Genomic DNA, 21,008 nt, shown 5'->3' on the forward strand with positions numbered 1-21,008 from the left:
GGAACCAGTCCAGACCTCCTGAAGCAGAATCTGTACTGAAGTGGAGCCCAGACTCTGAACCTTAATAAGCACTCCCTGTGAGTCTGATGCTTCTGATTCCAAGTTTCAAATGCCACTGCATCAGATTATACACTCCTGGAGGACAAGGACTCTCTTGTTCACAGGTCAATTTGTTTCTAATAGCTGGGCCATAATAGACATTCAGTGAGTATTTTTGGATGATTAGCTAGCTCCACATCAACGTGCCTATCACTACAGCAACTGCCAAGTCTGCTTAGGACCATGACTGAGAACTCTAGGGCGTGCGTGCTGTCTATCCCCCTTTCTTACCCTCAAAACGATAACGATTTTGCTTATTTTAAAATGGTGGTCAGCAGCTTGTTAAGAGTAGCTGGATTATTAACTGATGAATTAAAGTCATCTTTGTTTTAAGCTATTTGGTTCTAAGGAAACATAACTATGGATTGGGATAGCACACAAGAAAGTTGAGGGACTTAATACATAGTACCTCAACTACCTTAAGTTGAAGTTCAGACTAATTTAAGTAAAGCTGACAGACAAAACTTTTAGTCTGGTGGAATATGATCCGTTTAGAAACATTATTCTGGCAAGAAAAGAAACCTCTATTAAGAAATGGCTTTCAGCACCTGCATCCTTTGTTTAGTTTCGGAAAAAAAGGCAGCCAAGACAACGAAGAAAGAGGCTTTTAGAATTCACGCTCCTTAGAGGTACCATGAAACACAGATCACCTACCAGATTAGTCCAACCAGGGGCAAAAGCTCATTTCTCAAGAAGTGTTTCAGGTTTTATAAGCAACAACTCTGAGACTGCATTAAAACGGCTAAGGAAACACACACACACACACACCCCAGAAATTAAATAACTGACCTCACAGATATACATATTTCATTTTATAGTCCCATTTTTAAAAACTGTCAATTTATTTTTCTACCCAATTGAGTATCAGTGATATACAAAAGGATATAAACAGATCACCATATTTATAGGAAGACACACAGAACAATTACCAAGGAATAAACCCAGCAAAGTAACAAATTGTTGCTTATCCACGTCCGCTCAACTATACAAGTTTTTTAAAATTCTAGCACAGTGTCCCAGTTCTCTAGGAAAGAAGTTACGTGGATTTATACCTTCCATAAGGGTCAAGAAAACATTACAAGAGCTGATACAATCACGTTTTGTACTGACAGTCAGAGAAAGGCTTTTAAAGAACACCCTCTAATTTTCAGGCCAATGTATAGTATCAGTGGGTTCACAGGCAGGATGTGACTTCATCAAAGGAAATGGTTCTCTCCTCTTGCTGGCCTTCCTAAGATCCTCCTCCCTGTACACAGGCGAAGGAGCTCTCTTTCATAACAGGTGATCGAGCCATACCCTACTCCAACAGATGGTGTGTAGATTAACAACACAATGAGGAAAAGGAACTGACTTCCTTATCTACTAAATACAATCCAGATTTGGGGAAGCAGTTTCCAAATTTCCACCAGCCAGACATATAGTGAACTATACTGTGTACACAGCACGTCCTCTTGAGAAAAAATAGGGATGAACACATCAGAAATTTTCACATTGCTCATCAAATATACATTTGCCCAAAGTATATGGGAAATGATAAAAACCTAAACAAAGCCAGACATTTTATCTAAGTAAGTCAGAGTTTAAATTCTTCTTTATGGAAGCATAAGGTTAAGAGTTCTTTTCTCCCAAAATGCCTCAGCCAGGGAAAGCAGAGAATGGAATATAAGAAGTTCAATGGCTTTAAAACATGGAACTCAACAGTTCTCAGTCAACCTAGTCACAATTTTTTGGTCATCTGTAAGTAACTTCCATATTCAAAATTCAACTTTTACATTCAAAAAAGAGATCAACTCCACTTCAGATGCAAAAAAAAAAAAAAAAAAAAAAGGCAACTGCCTAAATACTCCAAACACTTGACAACTGGGAAACTGTCTCATAAAGATACTTTAAAGGCCAGCAGGATTCATTTATAATTTGGCATGTGCTGGTTGAAGGGGCAACAAATAAATCAAGATATAATACATCAAGTAATCAGACAAATGGTAGACATATATACCACATTAAAGATTCATATACAATTCTGTGCTGACTTTAAAGAAAAAAATGGGGGACACTCGAGGGAAAAAATGGGAAAAGAATTACAAGGGAGCATTTCAGTCCAAAGTTAGTCCAGTGAATATCTACCAGTAGGATTTCCAATCTTTCACCTCCAAAGGTGATCTAATAAATTATAAAATTACCTACTCACTTTGGGGACATACAACATACTCCTAAGAACAGTAATCCCTCTGACATTTTGGTTTCACTTGCTGATTGATGACTAAGTTGTTTCTGGCTGCAAAGATTTTCCTAATATATTTTAATTAGCCAGTTAACAAAGCAAAGGTTGCTCCCTCTGTGAGGCCAATTAAGCTTTACAAAATAATTTGATCTAATGAAGATGAGGGAAGGAAAAAAAAGGGAAAGTTTCCTGGTGTTCCGTGCAAAACTTTTTCTCTCACTTGAAAAACTCGGCAATCACTTAATGTTTTGTTCCAGAAAATGAAAGCAAAACTAGTTGAGAAAATACCCATATGCTTATTGTTTACTAGCATGATACAAAATAAATTCATAGATGTTGGTCAATTGTCTTTCGAAAACCAAATGTGAATGTTTAATCTTGTAACTTAAGAACTGAATTTTTCCACATTCCTTTATATAGAGTTAGCATCTGTAAATTGAGACTTTTTTTGGACAATCATGCAAATTTAATTTGTCTCTGAAAACAAAAACACAACCTAACAGATTAACAAAATATGTCCTTCAGACAATATTTTCTGTGAAATTTTCTCCACTGTTACCCTTTTTATCCTTTAGCAAACAGAAACTACTCCAAAAAAGTTTATGTATTTTGAATTTACAGAGAGCTAAACTCTCAGGACGATTAGGAAGGAAGACTAGATCAAGTCAACCTATTTTATCAGTACCTTCTGAGCTGACTCTACTCCTCTCAAAAGTAAACTCTAAAAATTTTCTAGTTACTATTAAGCTATATAAGCTACAAACATTTCTACTGCCATAGATGCTTCTGTAAAATTGAATAAAGATTTTATTATGCCACACACAAAAAAAGTAATCGGTACAGAAAAGGCAGTTTTCGGTTATTCTGTTGAGAATTTCTCTCCATGATTTCTCCCATTAAAGTATAGTTTTCAAAGCAACCACCACGACAAAGGAAGCATCTAATTAGTCCATTTTCTTCTGATCCAAGAATGCTGAACATTTACTGTCCCATCTGTAGTTGTATCAGCAGTGTAATGAACACAGTTTATATTACTTAACTATTCTTTGAACTCCAAGAACTGTTGAAGTCTTTTCTGATGTTCTGCAGATGCTTGCACAGCACTAAATGAAACATAAATTCAAAGCATAAGCTTTATTTTACATTAAGCATATTAAGTGAACCACAGAGCACAGAGTCAATATTTTTCAAAACAATTAAAAACGAATAGAAATCTTCACATATTTAGTACTTCTGAAAAAGCTGGATGAAAACCCTCCTTAATCTAATGAGGAGGAGGGCTTGCACTCAGTAACAGCATGCTTCTACCTTCTAAAAGACCAAAGCAAATTAAGACTGACAAGTGAAGGCATCAATTTTAACCTGCTCTGCTGTGGAACCTGCTGTGCAGTTCCAGGCCTTGCAGTAGATTTTCTGGATTTTATTATTTTATTTAAACCAGATTCCAACATTATCTTTGAGTTGTGGAGTATTTGAATTGCCTTTAATATAAAATCCTTTAAACTAAAATGTTTGGTTAAAACACAATAGACTCCACTAATCGTTTTCAAAGGTAATAGCTTGGTGGTTTAGATTTACTTTTCCCTTTGAACGTAAGTTATGTCTTAGAGGGGGAAACTGAGTTCTCTCCCCACCCTTGCCGCCACAAAAATACATTACCTGGACAAAAGCGGGGCAAATATATATATTGAAACTAGTATAAAACTTCCTTTTAAACTTTTGGGCAGAAATTGAATATACTGAAAAATTCTGGTTTTCTAGCTGTTGATAGTAATATACCATTACTGAATGATAAAATTCCAGGTAACTGAAGGTCGCCACTTTTAAAAGCGTCAAGTCTTATTATAATAATTTTGCTACAAATCATGCTAAAGCACCTTATACATTTACATCTCTCTGACTAACTGCACCATCTCAAGTGTATTTTACTGTTCGGACTCCCTCTAGGTGCCAGTAGGGTTGTCATCTCTCACTAAATGGCTCCGAACTTTTTCAAACACCAAGTCTACAGCTTTTCTCATGACTCCCCTCTGCTAGCAGGCACTGTACTGCCTCTTACTGTTGTTAGTATTCTTGACTCTAACAGCAGTCTTCCTCTCATATTTTAATATGTTATAGGCTGGAAAACTAGCAAATCGAATTTGCCTAAATTAAGAGTAAATAGGTATTAAATGAATTTCTCCAATGCGTAACTGATCTGCGTTAATTTTCACACCTCAGACGTTTACTTCATTTATACCTGGTTCTCAGAGGTGAAGTTTTGGGGAATGAATAAACCAGGTATGATACAGTAATAATAGTTATTGTCACAACAATATATAATGTAGTGTGGGCTTTACATATGTAGGATCCCATTTTATCTCTCTTAACAGCAAATGAAACAAACTGGAATGGATAACATACCCTTTTCATGGGAGGGTAAACAGTATCAGAATGGTTTCCAGAGGTTTGTAGATAGAATTCTAGGGTCAGAAAGATTTGAGTCTAAATGCTGGTTCTGCAACTTACTACCTGCATAATCTCAGGCCGGTTACTTAAATCAACAGGTAACTTGCCCACAACTACAGATAGTCAATAATGTAACCAGGCATATATCCAAATGTTTTAATTCCAAATCTAACTTCTACTATACCATTCTGTCCTGTATTTGTACAAAATAGTCTCTACTGACCTCATCAATTTTGGTACATGTATAAAAATATGGCTCTTCTCAAAGGAAAGAAACTAAGGCAGAGTTTCATTCTCATAATTTTTTTAACAGTCATCTCCCTTTCTTATCTAAGTTTACATCTTAAAGAGAGTCTAGTATTGTATAGGGTAAGAAGGTGGAATTTTAAGAGCAAGAAAGACCTGATTTCAGGTTCATGTTCTAACACTGACTAGACTACGCTATTAGGCAAGTTCTTAATCCCTCCAAGTCTGTTTCCATATCTATACAATACGATAATCTCTACACCCCAAAGGCTCTTTGAGAAGAGTAAGTGAAAATGCGAGTGTATTGTCTAGAACAGCACTGTGCAACAGAACTTTCTGCAATGAAGGAAATGTTTTATACCTAAGCTGTCCAATACGGTAGCTACTAGCTATGTGCAGTTATTGAGGACCTGAAATGTGGCCAATGTAAGTGACAAACTGGATTTTCAATTTTATTTAACTTTAATTAATTTAAATTTAAATAGCAAGGGGGCTTCCCTGGTGGCGCAGTGGTTGAGAGTCCGCCTGCCGATGCAGGGGACACGGGTTCGTGCCCCGGTCTGGGAAGATCCCACATGCCGTGCAGTGGCTAGGCCCGTGAGCCATGGCCGCTGAGCCTGTGCGTCCGGAGCATGTGCTCCGCAACGGGAAAGGCCACAACAGTGAGAGGCCCGCGTACCACACACACAAAAAAAATTTAAATAGCAATACATGGCTATCACATTGGAGAGTGCAGATCTAGAAGCACTCAATAAATAGATTTTTTTTTTGGTTTGTTTTTAAACAAATGAATAAACTTCTTAAGGAGAGCGGATCTACAACTCTTCTGTATTCCCACACAGAACCAAAGTGTTCCAAAAAAACTTGCTGCTGCTGCTACCTTATGTATGTGTTGACATGTATGTCATATGCTTTATGTATGTGCCTCATGGAAGTAAAAGGAAATACACTACTGCTTCTAAAAGCAAGTGGTTTGAGGAAGTTCTAAACTACTTATTGATTGCATACAGAAAAATACAGAGCAATCTCTTATATCTTTTAAAGTTTATTTATAATTATGACAGAAATAATTTAGTTAATAAACTAGTATCCCTTACACTGCCTAAGTAGATTATTTCATGAAAAGAAAGCAGTAAACATCAATGAAACTAAATATACACAGGTCTGGCATTTGTGGTTTTCTTTCTGGTTCCGTTTCTGAAGGTGGTATGACCTATCATTGCTTTTCCAGCACGATTCACAAAGCACCAAGGACTCATTTATGGAATACTCTCCTCACCCCAAGTCTTAGTTTGCTGACCAAGATGTAATAACAGAATTATTTTTAATATGCTTTTCTGGAGAAGAAAATATCATTTTGCCTTTTTTCTCCCTTAAGGGTATTTTAGTAATTAAAAAAGAAACAATATATAATTACATTTGCTGCTTTTATAACTTTCTATCCTCTTTTTTACCAATTTGAAAGAAGGCCCCAAAGCTTATATGATAGGCCAAATTTTAAAATGTAAATATTAAATCTAAATCCAAGCTGTTAGTTCCCAGTAGGAATCATGAAGGTCCCAAAAGAATACTTTCAACTTATGAGCCTTTATAATTCTCATACCTGTTTCTCAGGTGAACTCCTGAGAGTGAATTATTGTGGAACAAAAACAGGTAAACTTACTTCAGATGTTCACCAAATGTAGTAGTTATTCTATAGATGGCAGTTTTTAGTGATGCTCTAAAGGCAAATCTTAATGTTTTATAAGAAGTGTCCACTAGGCTTCCTGAAATCCGAGGTGGTTTACTGGAAGCATGAGGAAGCTTGAAGTACTTATCAACTGCCTACATCAAGAAAGAAAGAAAACACGTTAGTTCAGACTATCAAGAAAGCCAATTTAGTCCAAAGGATTAAAGAGATTTCATTTCAGATAGGTAGATACAGACACACACACACACACACACACACACACACACACACACACACACACACACACACACACACACACAGACATATAATATTTATTCTGGATCACAGTCAAAACAATTTGAAAAACAGGGAGTAGAGGTTCAGCCACTTCAGCAGTTACCAGGGAAAAGTCCACATCTGTCCTCTAAAAAGCAGTTATACTTCAACAGCCTTGAAAATGCAAAACTGGGAAGTGAAACACAGATATCCTACTCTGCTTATAATGTATGACAGACGGGTAAGAGCATCTTTATTATAAATCTCAGCCCAAAAAAAGACCAAACTTTATACTTTACAAGGGTAAGGTTATTTACTATACTAGTTTATCTTCCTTTACAATTCTAGCTGATAAAGTACCTATGAGCAAGAATAGGTGGGAAGAGAACTCACAAGTGAAACTGATTTTATTTATAGTTGATAGTATGAGATTTAAGTATAACTTTTAAAAGCCAAAGGTAAATATTATAATTTTTAAATGCTATAAACTATATTAAGAGAAGGGAGAAGACTGAGAAGTATAAGCATGTCAATCTACTACAGGAAAGATAATGTCTAAAGTGACAAGAAGTAATAATGTAAGTCTATTATTTATAGTTACAGATGTAAGCACCAAAAAAGTACTTAAAACTATAGTTAAAAGGATTTCTGCCATCATGTTTTTAATTTCAAGAGCTCTTACGAGGGGAAAGCAGGGGTGGGGGTGGTGGTGGGATGAATTGGGAGATTGGGACTGACATATATACACTATTATGTATTAAATAGATAACTAATAAGAACCTGCTGTGTAAAAAATAAATAAAAATTTTAAAAAGAGCTCTTTATGTCATTTGAGTGATCCTTTTTACTTCAGCATACTATTTTTGTTTCAAGGCTGCAATACCGCTTTTATTTCTGAGGATTTTGGTGATTTTTGTTATGTTTTTGGTTTTTTGTTTGTTTTATAGTTTCTTCCAAGCTACTTTTCTTCTCTTTCCTTCTTCTGGTCTGTATCTTCTGTATTGGATACTTTCTTCAAAATCTAGTGATCTTTGGCTCATGACTGAGAGTGGGACCTCCTAAAGAGCTGACCGAAAGCTCTGAGTACTGGAGATTATTGACCACAGCTTTGAGTACACAACTGGAGATTACTGACAGCTTCACAATAGGTGATCTGCGTGGACTTTTTTGGGGATAAGTGCTCAACTCAGTAACTTTAGGTCTTTCTTCTTGGTTTGATCAGAGTTCCCAAAGAAAAGTCTTCCAGTACCCTGTCTGGGGGGCTTGGTCCCCAGTGCTCAGGGAAGCCAAGTGGTGAACAGAGCTATGGAGCACACCTCTACGCTTTTTAGTAGAGTACCCACAACTGTGAATTCTCCCAGTCCAGAGACCCAGTGCTCTACTCTCTCTGAGGATGAACCTCGACTTCTGCTGGAATGAGGGAGAAGCACCACCTAGGAAAATCTAGGGATCTAACTGGTTTTCAAACAGCTCTCACCCAAACCTCCCTGTTCTGGTACCTGTCCCTTCACCCTTGGTTCCAGAGGGTCTTGGTGCTTGCCCCACTATCAACTTCAGATTTGCCTCTGGAATCTGCTAAGTTAGTTATCTCAACCATCTGCTGTCCAGCTTTGAAGACTTTGTTGCTGTTGTCTCCTCTCCTATTTATGGATTTACGTTTGTTTTTTTTTTAAATAAATTTAGTTATTTATTTTTGGCTGCACTGGGTCTTTGTTGCTGTGCGCAGGCTCTCTCCAGTTGTAGCGAGCGGGAGCTACTCTTTGTTGCAGCGTGAGGGCTTCTCATTGAGGTGGCTTCTCTTGTTGCGGAGCATGGGCTCTAGGCGTGTGAGCTTCAGTACTTGTGGCATGTGGGCTCAGTAGTTATGGCTTGTGGGTTCTAGAGCACAGGCTCAGTAGCTGTGGTGCATGGGCTGAGTTGCTCCATGGCATGTGGGATCTTCCCAGATCAGGGCTTGAACTCGTGTCCCCTGCACTGGCAGGCGGATTCTTAACCACTGCGCCACCAGGGAAGGCCCTGGATTTATGTCTTTTTAAAAGTCCTTTTACTGTAGTTTAGCAGAGTTTAGGGGTAAGGAACAAGACCTGATGTGTGTGTTCAGTCTGCCATGATAACTGCAAGTCTAAACATTTATTCTCTCAACAGTAACTTATAAGAGGGATTCCCAAGACTGGGACAAACTTGAAATAATTTTAGGCAGTATGGGAGATGGTATCCAATGACATATTTAAGCAACATTAAATAACACTGAATCATAATGGAAAAGTTACTTCCTTTTCAATTTTCTCGTAAACCTTCTTATTAACATTCAGTATACCAGCAAAATCATCATCATCATTTACACCTGGATCCAGTGGACCCTTTATTTAAAAATCTATTTTTATTTATTTATTTTTGGCCGCGTTAAGCCTTTGTTGCTGCACGTGGGCTTTCTCTAGTTGCAGCGAGCGGGGGCTACTTTTTGTTGCGGTGCGTGGGCTCCTCGTTACTGTGGCTTCTCTTGTTGTGGAGCATGGGCTCTAGGCGCAGGGCTTCAGTAGTTGTAGCAAGTGGGCTCAGTAGTTGTGGCTCGTGGGCTCTAGGGCGCAGGCTCAGTAGTTGTAGCGCATGAGCTTAGTTGCTCCGCGGCATGTGGGATCTTCCCGGAACAGGGCTCAAACCCGTGTCCCCCGCATTGGCAGGCGGATTCTTAACCACTCTGCCACCAGGGAAGCTCCCCTTTTTTTTTTTCCCAGTGGACCTTTTTTATAGTTTAGTTTTTTTACAAAAAATTTACAGAAATAAGAATGACAGGATAATGTAAAATAACTTTATAGAAGTTTAAATAAGATTATAAACATATTTTCCAGGTTTTGAAGATATATACATCTGAAATAGGCAGTCTTTTGAATGCAACTAGCTGCTTATCAGCTATCATGAATAAACGTGGAACACAGCCATCTTGCAATACTGATTTCAAACTGAAGATATATCTCCAACAGGTTCTAGTTTATCATTACTTCTGATTCTTTTTCTTGCATCTGCACATCAAAATACAATATTTTAAAAAACTTTTGACAGCTCATAATATTGTTGAAGACTTCAGCCATTTTCTTTGTACCCTAATTGTGCAAAACATTTTCATTCTTAGGTTTATAAAGATGAACTGAAATGATGAATCAAATATAAAAATATTTTACTGTACATGACTTTTTTCATTTCAGTATCACCTATTTCCTTCCACTTTTTTGTTTATTAATTAATTAACTTATTTATTATTTATTTATTTCTGGCTGCGTTGGGTCTTCATTGCTGCCCATGGGCTTTCTTTAGCTGCTGCGAGCGGGGGCTACTCTTCATTGCGGTGCGCAGGCTTCTCATTGCAGTGGCTTCTCTTGTTGTGGAGCACGGGCTCTAGGCACACGGGCTTCAGCAGTTGTGACTAGCGGGTTCTAGAGCGCAGGCTCAGTAGTTACGGCACATGGGCTTAGTTGCTCTGCAGCATGTGGGATCTTCCCAGACCAGCACTCGAACCCGTGTCCCCTGCGTTGGCAAGCAGATTCTTAACCACTGCGCCACCAGGGAAGTCCTCCCATCACTTTTTTTTTTTGCAGTACGCGGGCCTCTCACTGTTGTGGCCTCTCCCGTTGCAGAGCACAGGCTCAGTGGCCATGGCTCACGGGCCCAGCTCCTCCGCGGCATGTTGGATCTTCCCGGACCGGGGCATGAATCCGTATCCCCTGCATCGGCAGGTGGACTCTCAACCACTGTGCCACCAGGGGAGCCCCCTCCCATCACTTTTGAATACACCTTTGTGTACCTTCAGCATGTAACCACTTAAGAACCATGTAAATTTCCAGAGTGCTGTCTCTCCACATTCATCTTCTGATTTATCTAAATAATTATTTAACATATTGGCAATTTTCTTCCTTTTACCATCATCGGTGGTAAATTTTAAAAATCTGAACTAGCAACTGCATTCAATGAAAGCTTAAAAAAAAAACTGTAAAGATGTGTGTTCAGACTATATACCTTTTCTTCAAAGATGATACAATATTATATGATTTCATCATTCTTCTGTTTTCTTATTGGTCTTTTTTACCACAATTGGAATAACTGATGAGTAATGATGAAATAATTCCTGGGATGATCAAATAGCAAGTTGTTTCAAGATACTGGAAATGTAAAATCACTAGGATTTCATAATACCTCTTGGATTTTACAAGGGTCCAAAGGATAACTGTAAAACAGTGAATTCTGTTTGACTGTTTTCTCTTTGTTCTTTGAAAGACCTCTAAGAAAGAATAAAAGTCATAGAATATCAATCCTTACAAATAACTGGAATAGCTCACAAATAAATACAAAAATTAAATTGAGTCCAGCAGACCCTAATGGTATAAAAGTTACATTGGGGAAGAAAGTCTTAGTTTGGAGGTAATGTGTCCTTAACACATCTCTAATTCTCTCTAATCTCCTTTTGTAGCAAAGGACAAGAAGGCTTCAGGTTCAGGGATTTGAGCAAACAGTATGTAGCCAGAGCTTAAAATTATTGTCTTTTCTCACTCTAATTGTCTTCTCCTAAATACTGAAATCCAAGAAGCACTGGGACTTCCCTGGTGGTCCAGTGGTTAAGAATCCTCCTTCCATGTGGAACATATATACAATGGAATACTACTCAGCCATAAAAAGGAACGAAACTAGGTCATTTTTAGAGACGTGGATGGACCTAGAGACTGTCATACAGAGTGAAGTAAGTCAGAAAGAGAAAAACAAACATCGTATCTTAGTGCATATATGTGGAATCTAGAAAATGGTACAGGTGAACCGGTTTGCAAGGCAGAAATAGAGACAGAGATGTAGAGAACAAACGTATGGACACCAAGGGGGGAAAGCAGGGGTTGGGGGGTGGTGTTGGTGGGATGAATTGGGGGATTGGGACTGACATATATACACTAATATGTATAAAATAGATAACTAATAAGAACCTGCTGTATAATAAAAATAAAATAAAATTCAAAACAAAAAAGAAATCCGCCTTCCAATACAGGGGACACGGATTCGATCCCTGGTTGGGGAACTAAGATCCTACATGCCACGGGGCAACTAAGCTTGTGTGCCACAACTACTGAGCCCGCGCTCCACAACTAGAGAGAAGCCTGCGCACCACGAAGAAGAGCCCGCATGCTGCAATGAAGACCCGATGCAGCCATAAGTAAGTAAGTAAGTAAATAAATAAATAAATAAATAAAAGGAGGTTAAGAAATGCATGCTCCTGCCAAGCCCTCACAGAGGTAATTTGATATGGCGGGAAGCAAAGGACTTCAGGTCTAAAAGCCTGGTTTTCAAATTTACTCGACCATTTATTGGCATGATCTTGATTAAGTCATACCGACAGATACAGTCTTTTTGAGAGAGCCTCAGTCATGCAAAGTAAGTCTTATTCTAACTTTATGGGAGTGTTATAAAAATTAAAGAAAGAGCATTTCTTTTGGAGTACTACACAGATATTAGGTAAAGTAGCATAGGATTCTAGAGAAACAAAGAATGGACTGTGACTTGTAGAAGAGTATTGGTCAAGGGTCTCTGGGCCTTCAAACCCATAGTTCTGGCCCTCAAGAACATTCCTTTCCTTTTCCCCATTCTTCCTTCTAACTTCTGTTATCACTTCCTCAGGGAGGCCTTTAATGACTTCATACTTCCTTTCAATCTCCTATTCACAAGACTAGCTTAGACTTGCCTGTTTTATGTTCTCTGATCATCCTGCATTTTTGCATACTATGGCACTTATTACAATTGTAGTTACTTATTTGTATGATTTTCTATTTTATAGTCTGTAAGCTCCTGGAGGGCAGGTACCATGTATGCCTTTTCTCATTCTATATCATAACACATGGTAAACCATTTGATAATTAACATTTACTGGATGAATGGATATGTGAATAGCATAAAGGTCAACTCCAATATTCCAAGTATATCAAAATTTGACCTTCAGATGATAAGGCAAAAAATATAATAAACAGACCTGATATCCCACCATCAAGGTGACAATGACTTTTCAAAGACTTGAAGGCTTTCTGAAAACTTTAAAAAGTACTTTTAAAGATGAAAAAGTTCTGGAGCTAGATGATGGTTGATGGTTAAACAACAATGTGACTGTACTTAACGACATAGAAATGTACACTAAAAGATAGTTAAAATGGTAAATGTTATGTTATGTGTATTTTAACACAATTTAAGAAAAATTTGTTTTGATTAAAAAACCACTCTAGGGGCTGCCCTGGTGGCGCAATGGTTGAGAGTCCGTCTGCCGCTGCAGGGGACACGGGTTCGTGCCCCAGCCCGGGAAGATCCCACATGCCGCAGAGTGGCTGGGCCTGTGAGCCACGGCTGCTGAGCCTGCGCGTCCGGAGCCTGTGCTCCACAACGGGAGAGGCCACAACAGTGAGAGGCCCGTTTTCCGCAAAAAAAAAAAACACTCTAGGGGCTTCCCTGGTAGCGCAGTGGTTGAGAGTCCACCTGCCGATGCAGGGGACACGGGTTTGTGCCCCAGTCCGGGAAGATCCCACATGCCACAGAGCGGCTGGGCCCGTGAGCCATGGCCGCTGAGCCTGCACGTCCAGAGCTTGTGCTCCGCAACGGGAGAGGCCACAGCAGTGAGAGGCCCGCGTACCGCAAAAACAAAAAACCACTCTACCATTTTGGTCCCCAACCTTTATAAGGACCCTTTTTAAAGATTATATATATATGTAGACATGTACACATATATATGTATACATAGTGGAATTCCACAGGATAGTAGTTTTTCTCCATCCACTAATGTAGGAAATAATGCTTTTAAGTGAATTTCTATTTTAATTAACCAAAACAGCATGTAAAAACCTCTGAAAAATAGCTATAAATATGTCAGACAAACATTAATTACTCAGATGACAGCAATATATGTGTGGATTCATGAACCTGTTGTGATACTTGGAATCTCCCAGGAGGGCCTGGCCCACTATTAGGAACAACTGTCCTAGGATATCCATCCCTCCACGGCTTGCCCTCTGAATGATTTGAAGAATGAAAGGCTTCCCCTTTCCTATTTTCTCTTTAATGATTCACAGTGATATGGCTTTTTTATTGATAGTGAAAAATAAAACAAAAGAACAGAACAGTTCCATACAATTTTCCTTAGTAACATCCAGAAGCCTGTATTTTATAACTTGCCTTAAATTCTAAGAGATACTTAGAACTTATTCTCGTTATTAAGAGCAAGTATCCCTCCTACATCACAGAACATAAAACCAAAAACATGTAACAGGGCTCGTATGAGTCTCATGACATCCCTGCCTCTCAAAATGAAGGGGCTTGGGACTATTATAATTAACCCATTACATCAGAACTGTCACTCAAATCAGGCCCCAGAACAGAAGCTTTTGCCCACCAAACCAACCATGAAGCTATCCAGCAGTCATCAAACAAGCATTTAATAAGTGCCTGTCATTTGCCAGGTACCAGGTCAGATGCTAGGAATACAGAATTAAGACAAGGTCTCTGCCTCTGCTCTGACTAGAGACAATAAAAGTAAAGAGACAGGGCTTCCCCGGTGGCGCAGTGGTTGAGAGTCTGCCTGCCGATGCAGGGGACACAGGTTCGTGCCCCGGTCCAGGAAGATCCCACATGCCGCGGAGCGGCTGGACCTGTGAGCCATGGCCTCTGAGCCTGCGCGTCCGGAGCCTGTGCTCCGCGACGGCAGAGGCCACAACAGTAAGAGAACCGTGTACCGCAAAAAAAAAAAAAAAGTAAACATACAATTAAAATGCAGTATAATAAAGTGATGAAATGGGGATTACAGGGCAGAGCCAGAGAAAAGAAAAATGTGTTCTAAGCAAAGAAGGAAAGAAGAAGCATCATATACAGAGTTAGAGTCTGGTTAAGAAAATAAAATATATTTGGGGGGGAAATGGAATAGTCCATCGTGGTTATTAGAGTAGAGGGCTTATAGGAAGAACAGGATAGTGACTAAAGTCAGAATGAAAGATCCCTGTTAATAAGAGGAGCAAAAGGCCATAGTAATAATTCAGGTCAGAAATGCCAAGGGCTGAAGTGAGGCTGAAGCAGGAGGGATGGGCAAGAGAAAGGGTGGGTGGTTGATATGGGATTGATCCCTTAGAGTTTTGCCACATGGGTGCAACTGAAGGACATGGCAACAAGGAGTTGAAGAACAGGTAACAAGGACCTAATGAAACTTGGAAGCTTTTGCACAGCAAAGGAAACCATAAACAAGACAAAAAGACAACCCTCAGAATGGGAGAAAATATTTGCAAATGAAGCAACTGACAAAGGATTAATCTCCAAAACATACAAGCAACTCATGCAGCTCAATATCAAAAAAACAAACAAACCAAGCCAAAAATGGGCAGAAGACCTAAATAGACATTTCTCCAAAGAAGATATACAGATTGCCAACAAACACATGAAAGAATGCTCAACATCATTAATCATTAGAGAAATGCAAATCAAAACTACAATGAGATATCATCTCACACCGGTTAGAATGGCCATCATCAAAAAATCTACAAACAATAAATGCTGGAGAGGGTGGGGAGAAAAGGGATCCCTCTTGCACTGTTGGTGGGAATGTAAACTGATACAGCCACTATGGAGAACTGTATGGAGGTTCCTTAAAAAAACTAAAAATAGAACCACCATACGACCCAGCAATCCCACTACGGGGCATATACCCTGAGAAAACCATAATTCAAAAAGAGTCATGTACCAAAATGTTCACTGCAGCTCTATTTACAATAGCCAAGACATGGAAGCAACCTAAGTGTCCATCAACAGATGAATGGATAAAGAAGATGTGGCATATACATATAATGGAATATTACTCAGCCATATAAAGGAATGAAACTGAGTTATTTGTAGTGAGGTGGATGGACCTAGAGACTGTCATACAGAGTGAAGTAAGTCAGGAGGAGAAAAACAAATACCGTATACTAACACATATATATGGAAACTAAAAAAAAAAAAAAAAAGGTCATGAAGAACCTAGGGGCAAGATGGGAATAAAGACACAGACCTACTAGAGAATGGATTTGAGGTTATGGGGAGGGGAAGGGTAAGCTGGGACAAAGTGAGAGAGTGGCATGGACATATATACACTACCAAATGGAAAATAGATAGCTAGTGGGAAGCAGCTGTATAGCACAGGAAGGTCAGCTTGGTGCTTTGTGACCCCCTAGAGGGGTGGGATAGGGAGGGTGGGGTGGAGGGAGATGCAAGAGGGAAGAGATATGGGGACATATGTATATGTATAGCTGATTCACTTTGTTATAAAGCAGAAACTGACACACCATTGTAAAGCAATTATACTCTAATAAAGATGTTAAAAAAAAAAATTGGTAACAAAATGGTTGAAGTGACAGACTATAAGGTCTAAGCTGGATAGGGAAAGACATATGTGTAGCTAGGAGGGAGCCGAAAAACAAAGGAAGTGAAAATATTGACAAAGACAAAGTGTACAGAAGAAGCAAGGGCATAAGAGGCTGTGCTTGGGGGGCCTCTTACATGGGCCCACAGATCTATGGATAGGATTCAGGGCGCAAGAACTCTGGGATAAAAATTACATGCTTATCTTTACTAAGCTCTAATTAAAAATTAGCATTTCTTTCAATTATGAAACAGTAAATCACAATAGCATTAGAAATTCCTGTGACTTTGCAACCACAGATATCATCAATATCTTCATATCACATTACTATTGCAATTATCTGAAATACCATTCATCATATCACTACTTCAAAGTGATGGGTTAGTAGACTCACTGATAGATCTTGTTATTTAATGCATTAATTAAAAAGCACACATTACTGTATCACAGATTTAATACTTTCATAATTGTATTCTAATATAATTGATTTCCTTTTTAATCCTAAGGACTTTATTTTATGTATTTAAGAACATTATTCTGAGAAAAAGTCCATGGGCTTCATCAGACTGTTAAAGGGACCTTTGGCACAAAAACATTTAAGGACTCTGACTTAGAGGGTAGAATCCTGGAATTTTAAGCTTTGGAGGTGGAGAATTCAGGGGATGATGAGGCCTGGATGATGGTCAAAGGCTGACACTGATGGGTATGTAAAAGACTGGCGAGGAGGTCAAGGTGTGGGACAAATATCCACGTGGACACTGAATTACTCACTACAGTCAACCTCAGGATATGGGGTGGGAAAGACTGCAAGGCAGTTTGCAAAATCTGATGCCTGCAGAGCATGACCAAAAGGCCGACTGTGATGTGGCCTAGGGGAGAACAGATGCCAGAAGCCTCACACTAGGAAGGGTTTTTATACTCAGAAGCAAAGTATCAAATCACTGGTCCTGTTCTTTGTTCCATTTACCTCTTCTCAACTCTCAAAAACATGCCTCTGCCTCTTTCTACTCTGCCCCTCAACAGTATCCTCCATTCAACTCCTCTGTTTCAAAGTAAATAGGGCCTGACCCTTCGACAAATCTATAATTCTTATCTTCCCAATCAATCAAAGGTAGGAATGACTATAACCAAATAAACAAATTGCTTTCCTTGTCATACCTACCCATAGCCAACTATGAAGAATTAGGAATTCTGATGGTGGGGAGGTGAAAAGAAAGTAACTTTGGTGCAGAATACCTTGAGGGCAGTGTGATCCTTGTGAAATCAATTCCGTTTCAACCACCATTTTTTTTTTTAATGAAATAGAATGGAAAGCATTAGAATGCAGAGCACATAATAAAAGGTAAGCACTCTTCTAAGAATCTTTTGTTTCTTGTTACACCCACACACCTCTATATTCTGAGTCTAATGTAAATGTACTAGATCATGGTCTAAAAAGTTTGAAAGCCATGGTTCTAAGGGTAGAGCCATTCTCTCTAAAGAGAACCTTATGTAAAAATAAAAGCCCAGGAGAAGATAATAGACAAGTTCAGAGAGAATACAGGATGTGGATCTGCAGCTTTCCCTGGGGTCTACTACACTGCTAATGCCCTGCAATCAGCTCACATTCAAGTCCCAGCTCTGCCACTAACAAGACGTGTGTGTGAGACCTGAGGTAAGTCCCTGCACTACCGAGCCCCTCTCATGTGCAAAACAGGGCCAAAACACCTCCATCTCACTTCACAAGATAGATCTGAGGTTCAAAATAAATAATGATAAGAAATCACTCTGTAGGCTATGGAACATTCTACTGTAGTTTTATTTTAAACTACATAGCAAGAGTGATTTAAAAAAAACTATGCTATGTACCAAAGAGATGCCCAAATCATGGTTACCCTATTGTGTGTTTAGACAAGCCAAATATTAGAAGTCGTGGAGAAATAGTAGGAAATTCTTTCTTTAGAGAAAGGCAGCTGGGAAAAGAACCCAAATAATAAAACTACCCATGTGTATAAACATGTCTCAAATAACATACATGAGAAAGTGGGCACAAAGAGGACTCAGAGTGAAGAAAAAAAAAAAAAATCACTGGTTTTGATGGGTAAGACTTTCTAAGAGGTAAAATGAATTGAGATTTGAAGAAAGGAACAGTAAAGCCTGTTTTCTCTTCGTATCTTAAATTGTTTCCCAAGACCCAAAGATGCACCAGTTTATTATCCTTTAAGCCTAGTTCAGTAACACTCCTCCAGAAAACCTATACAACACACAAGCCCCTACCTCTAAATGCTCCTAGCCCTCAGTGTTTATATTCCTCATCTGACATACAACTAATATTATAAGGCAGTGTAAAACATATCACCCAACATGAAGTTAGGAAAGGCAGCCTAATGGAAAACAAGAAGCATACGTTTTATTTTTCTTCCTTTAAGTCTAGGACTAAAAAGACCTGGTAGTTTAAAACTATGCACCCAGCCTGAAAACAGGAATCTGCTGGCCCCAGCTCTATCTTCTTAAGCCTCTGGCCAATAGGTAACTTCTTATCTGCAGGGTAACTTAACTTCAAGTCACTTTCAGTGGCTACAAATTATGTAAGGATGCAATCTTATAGCACTGAACAGAATTCCAATATCCTAAATAATCTGATTAATATCAGAGGTATATCCTACAGGTTTAGTATACTTTCTTTCTTTGTTACAATACAATTATTACTTATAAATGAATTAAAAGTTTATCTTCCTAGTTTCTCTTAGATTGTAAGTGCCTGAGGGTGAGAATAGTACCATTATTTTGACTTCCAACATATGTTTGTTGCTTAATGTGATATGTAAGAAACAAAGTGAAAAAGCTGGGCAGGGGGAGGGGACAGGACCTCTACTCCACCCAACCCACATATTGCCTACCTCTTGTAGCGTCAACAAAGTATTAAGAATAGCTGGTAGTGTAGTCTGGACAACTCCAAATCTATCTTCTGTAAATGATGCTGCTACTAAGTGAGACAGACCTCAAGTGGAAAAGAAGAAAAAAGTTAAAAGCGAATCAAAATTAGGCAAATCTACTTGCAATACGTCTATTTGGGAAAGGATTAATATTCTGAATGCATAAAAAAACTTCTAAATAAAAAAAGAGGGAGTAATACAATAGAAAAATAGGCAAAAGACTGGAAAAGGCATGGAAAAAGTGCTCAACTGCAACAGTCTTGAATAAGATGACAGTCTCTGCCTTACGTTCTAGTAGGAAAAAGAATTTTTTAAAATAATATTGTGTTTGATAGTGATAAGTGCTAAGAAAACAAAGCGTGATAAGGGTGACAGCTGTGAGGATACTTTTCATAGGGTGGTCAGGAAAGGCCCCTCTGAGGAAGTATCATTTAAGCATTGAGAAGGCAGTATCTGTAAGATGAAAAGAAATAGTTCTTCAGGAACTAGATTTTCATATTTAACCTAAGCTAAATATGGTTAAACATGTTATGTCAACGTAAGTTGACGGTTAAAAAACAATCTATTAATTGCAGTTTTTTTGAAATAGAGAAAGAGAGGCAAGAACCCCAGGCTCAGTTTATCCACTTATATACAAGGAAAATTTCTGCCTAAATTAAAATACACCTAAATATCTAAGAAAAATGATCTATATAAAACAGAGAAATAACAATGTATCTGAATATTCAAAGATTGAGATCGAAGTCCAGAACTGATCTTTCACGGATTATACTTCAATATTTAACTAATAAAGAAATCATAGTTGCAGTTCACTGAGATTGCTTACCTTCTAATGCCCAAATATGCATTTGGGCATCTGAAAAAACAGCCTGAATGGAGGCCTCTGGGTGCTACAAATACAATAAAGACATTTAAGTAAGTTCCCCTGAAATGATAATTTCATCTAATCAATTATGTAGACTATAACAATAAATATTTCACAGCTTCCTCTGAAGAATTTTAAAACCTGAAATTGTTACACAGTATGATTTAACTGCAATAAAGCATTCTGCTACCAACTCATTGTGTGACCCTTGCCAAGTCTCTAAATCTCGATGGGCCTCAGTTTCTCATTTACAATAAGAGTTGAATAAATAATAAACATATTCAACTCAACCCACCTCAGGGGATTAGCATAGAGATCACTTAAGAGAAGCGTTAAGAATGCTCTTTTTTTTTAAACAAAAGAATTGCCTAAATACATATTACCTCTCTTAAATCGTCTGCCCTCAATCCCACTGCAAAGAAAAACCACCCAACCTTCTTTAATACAGCAAGGTATTGTCGTGTGGAGCAATAATTGGCCCGTGTAAATGGTGGATTTCATAATACACCCAATGAAGCCTACTAAGTACAACAGCATGTTACACGTCCCAGCATTAAGTAGCAGTGTCTACAACTCCTTATCATACAATAGATCCACTTGCAAAATTAGAATCAAAAGCAGCCCTTCACTTCCAAGGAAAAAGGAGATTTTATCTTGTTCAGCCTCTGCTCTGCCACTTACTGGCTATGTGCCCTTAGGCTAGCTACTTGACCCCTCTGAGCCTCAGGTTTCCTTATCTGTAAAATGAGGACAAAAAGACAACTCACAGGAATGCTGTTAGATTAAATGAGGGAACTTAAGTGAAAAGAGCACGGCATACAGAAGACAAAAGGGTAAGTTTTCTTCCCATCCTTCTGAAGCAAAGCTCTGAA

The 21,008-nt window shown here is 38.6% G+C and overlaps 1 protein-coding gene across 2 annotated transcripts in view; it reads right to left on the minus strand.

Moving 5' to 3' along the window:
- Window positions 1–896: 896 nt before the first annotated feature.
- The window catches only part of NDC1 (NDC1 transmembrane nucleoporin), a 48,385-nt gene continuing 28,273 nt past the window's right edge, over window positions 897–21,008 (minus strand). For both annotated transcript variants that reach the window (XM_079915631.1, XM_079915630.1), the window contains exons 15-18: window positions 20,098–20,161; window positions 19,236–19,336; window positions 6,678–6,838; window positions 897–3,423 (exon numbers count right to left, since the gene is read on the minus strand). In XM_079915631.1, the coding sequence (XP_079771757.1) occupies window positions 3,360–3,423; window positions 6,678–6,838; window positions 19,236–19,336; window positions 20,098–20,161 (390 nt within the window). In that variant the 3' untranslated portion in view covers window positions 897–3,359. The remainder of the gene's footprint in view (window positions 3,424–6,677; window positions 6,839–19,235; window positions 19,337–20,097; window positions 20,162–21,008) is intronic.

This window comes from Stenella coeruleoalba (assembly GCF_951394435.1).
Source record: "Stenella coeruleoalba genome assembly, chromosome: 1".
Taxonomy (NCBI): domain Eukaryota; kingdom Metazoa; phylum Chordata; class Mammalia; order Artiodactyla; family Delphinidae; genus Stenella; species Stenella coeruleoalba.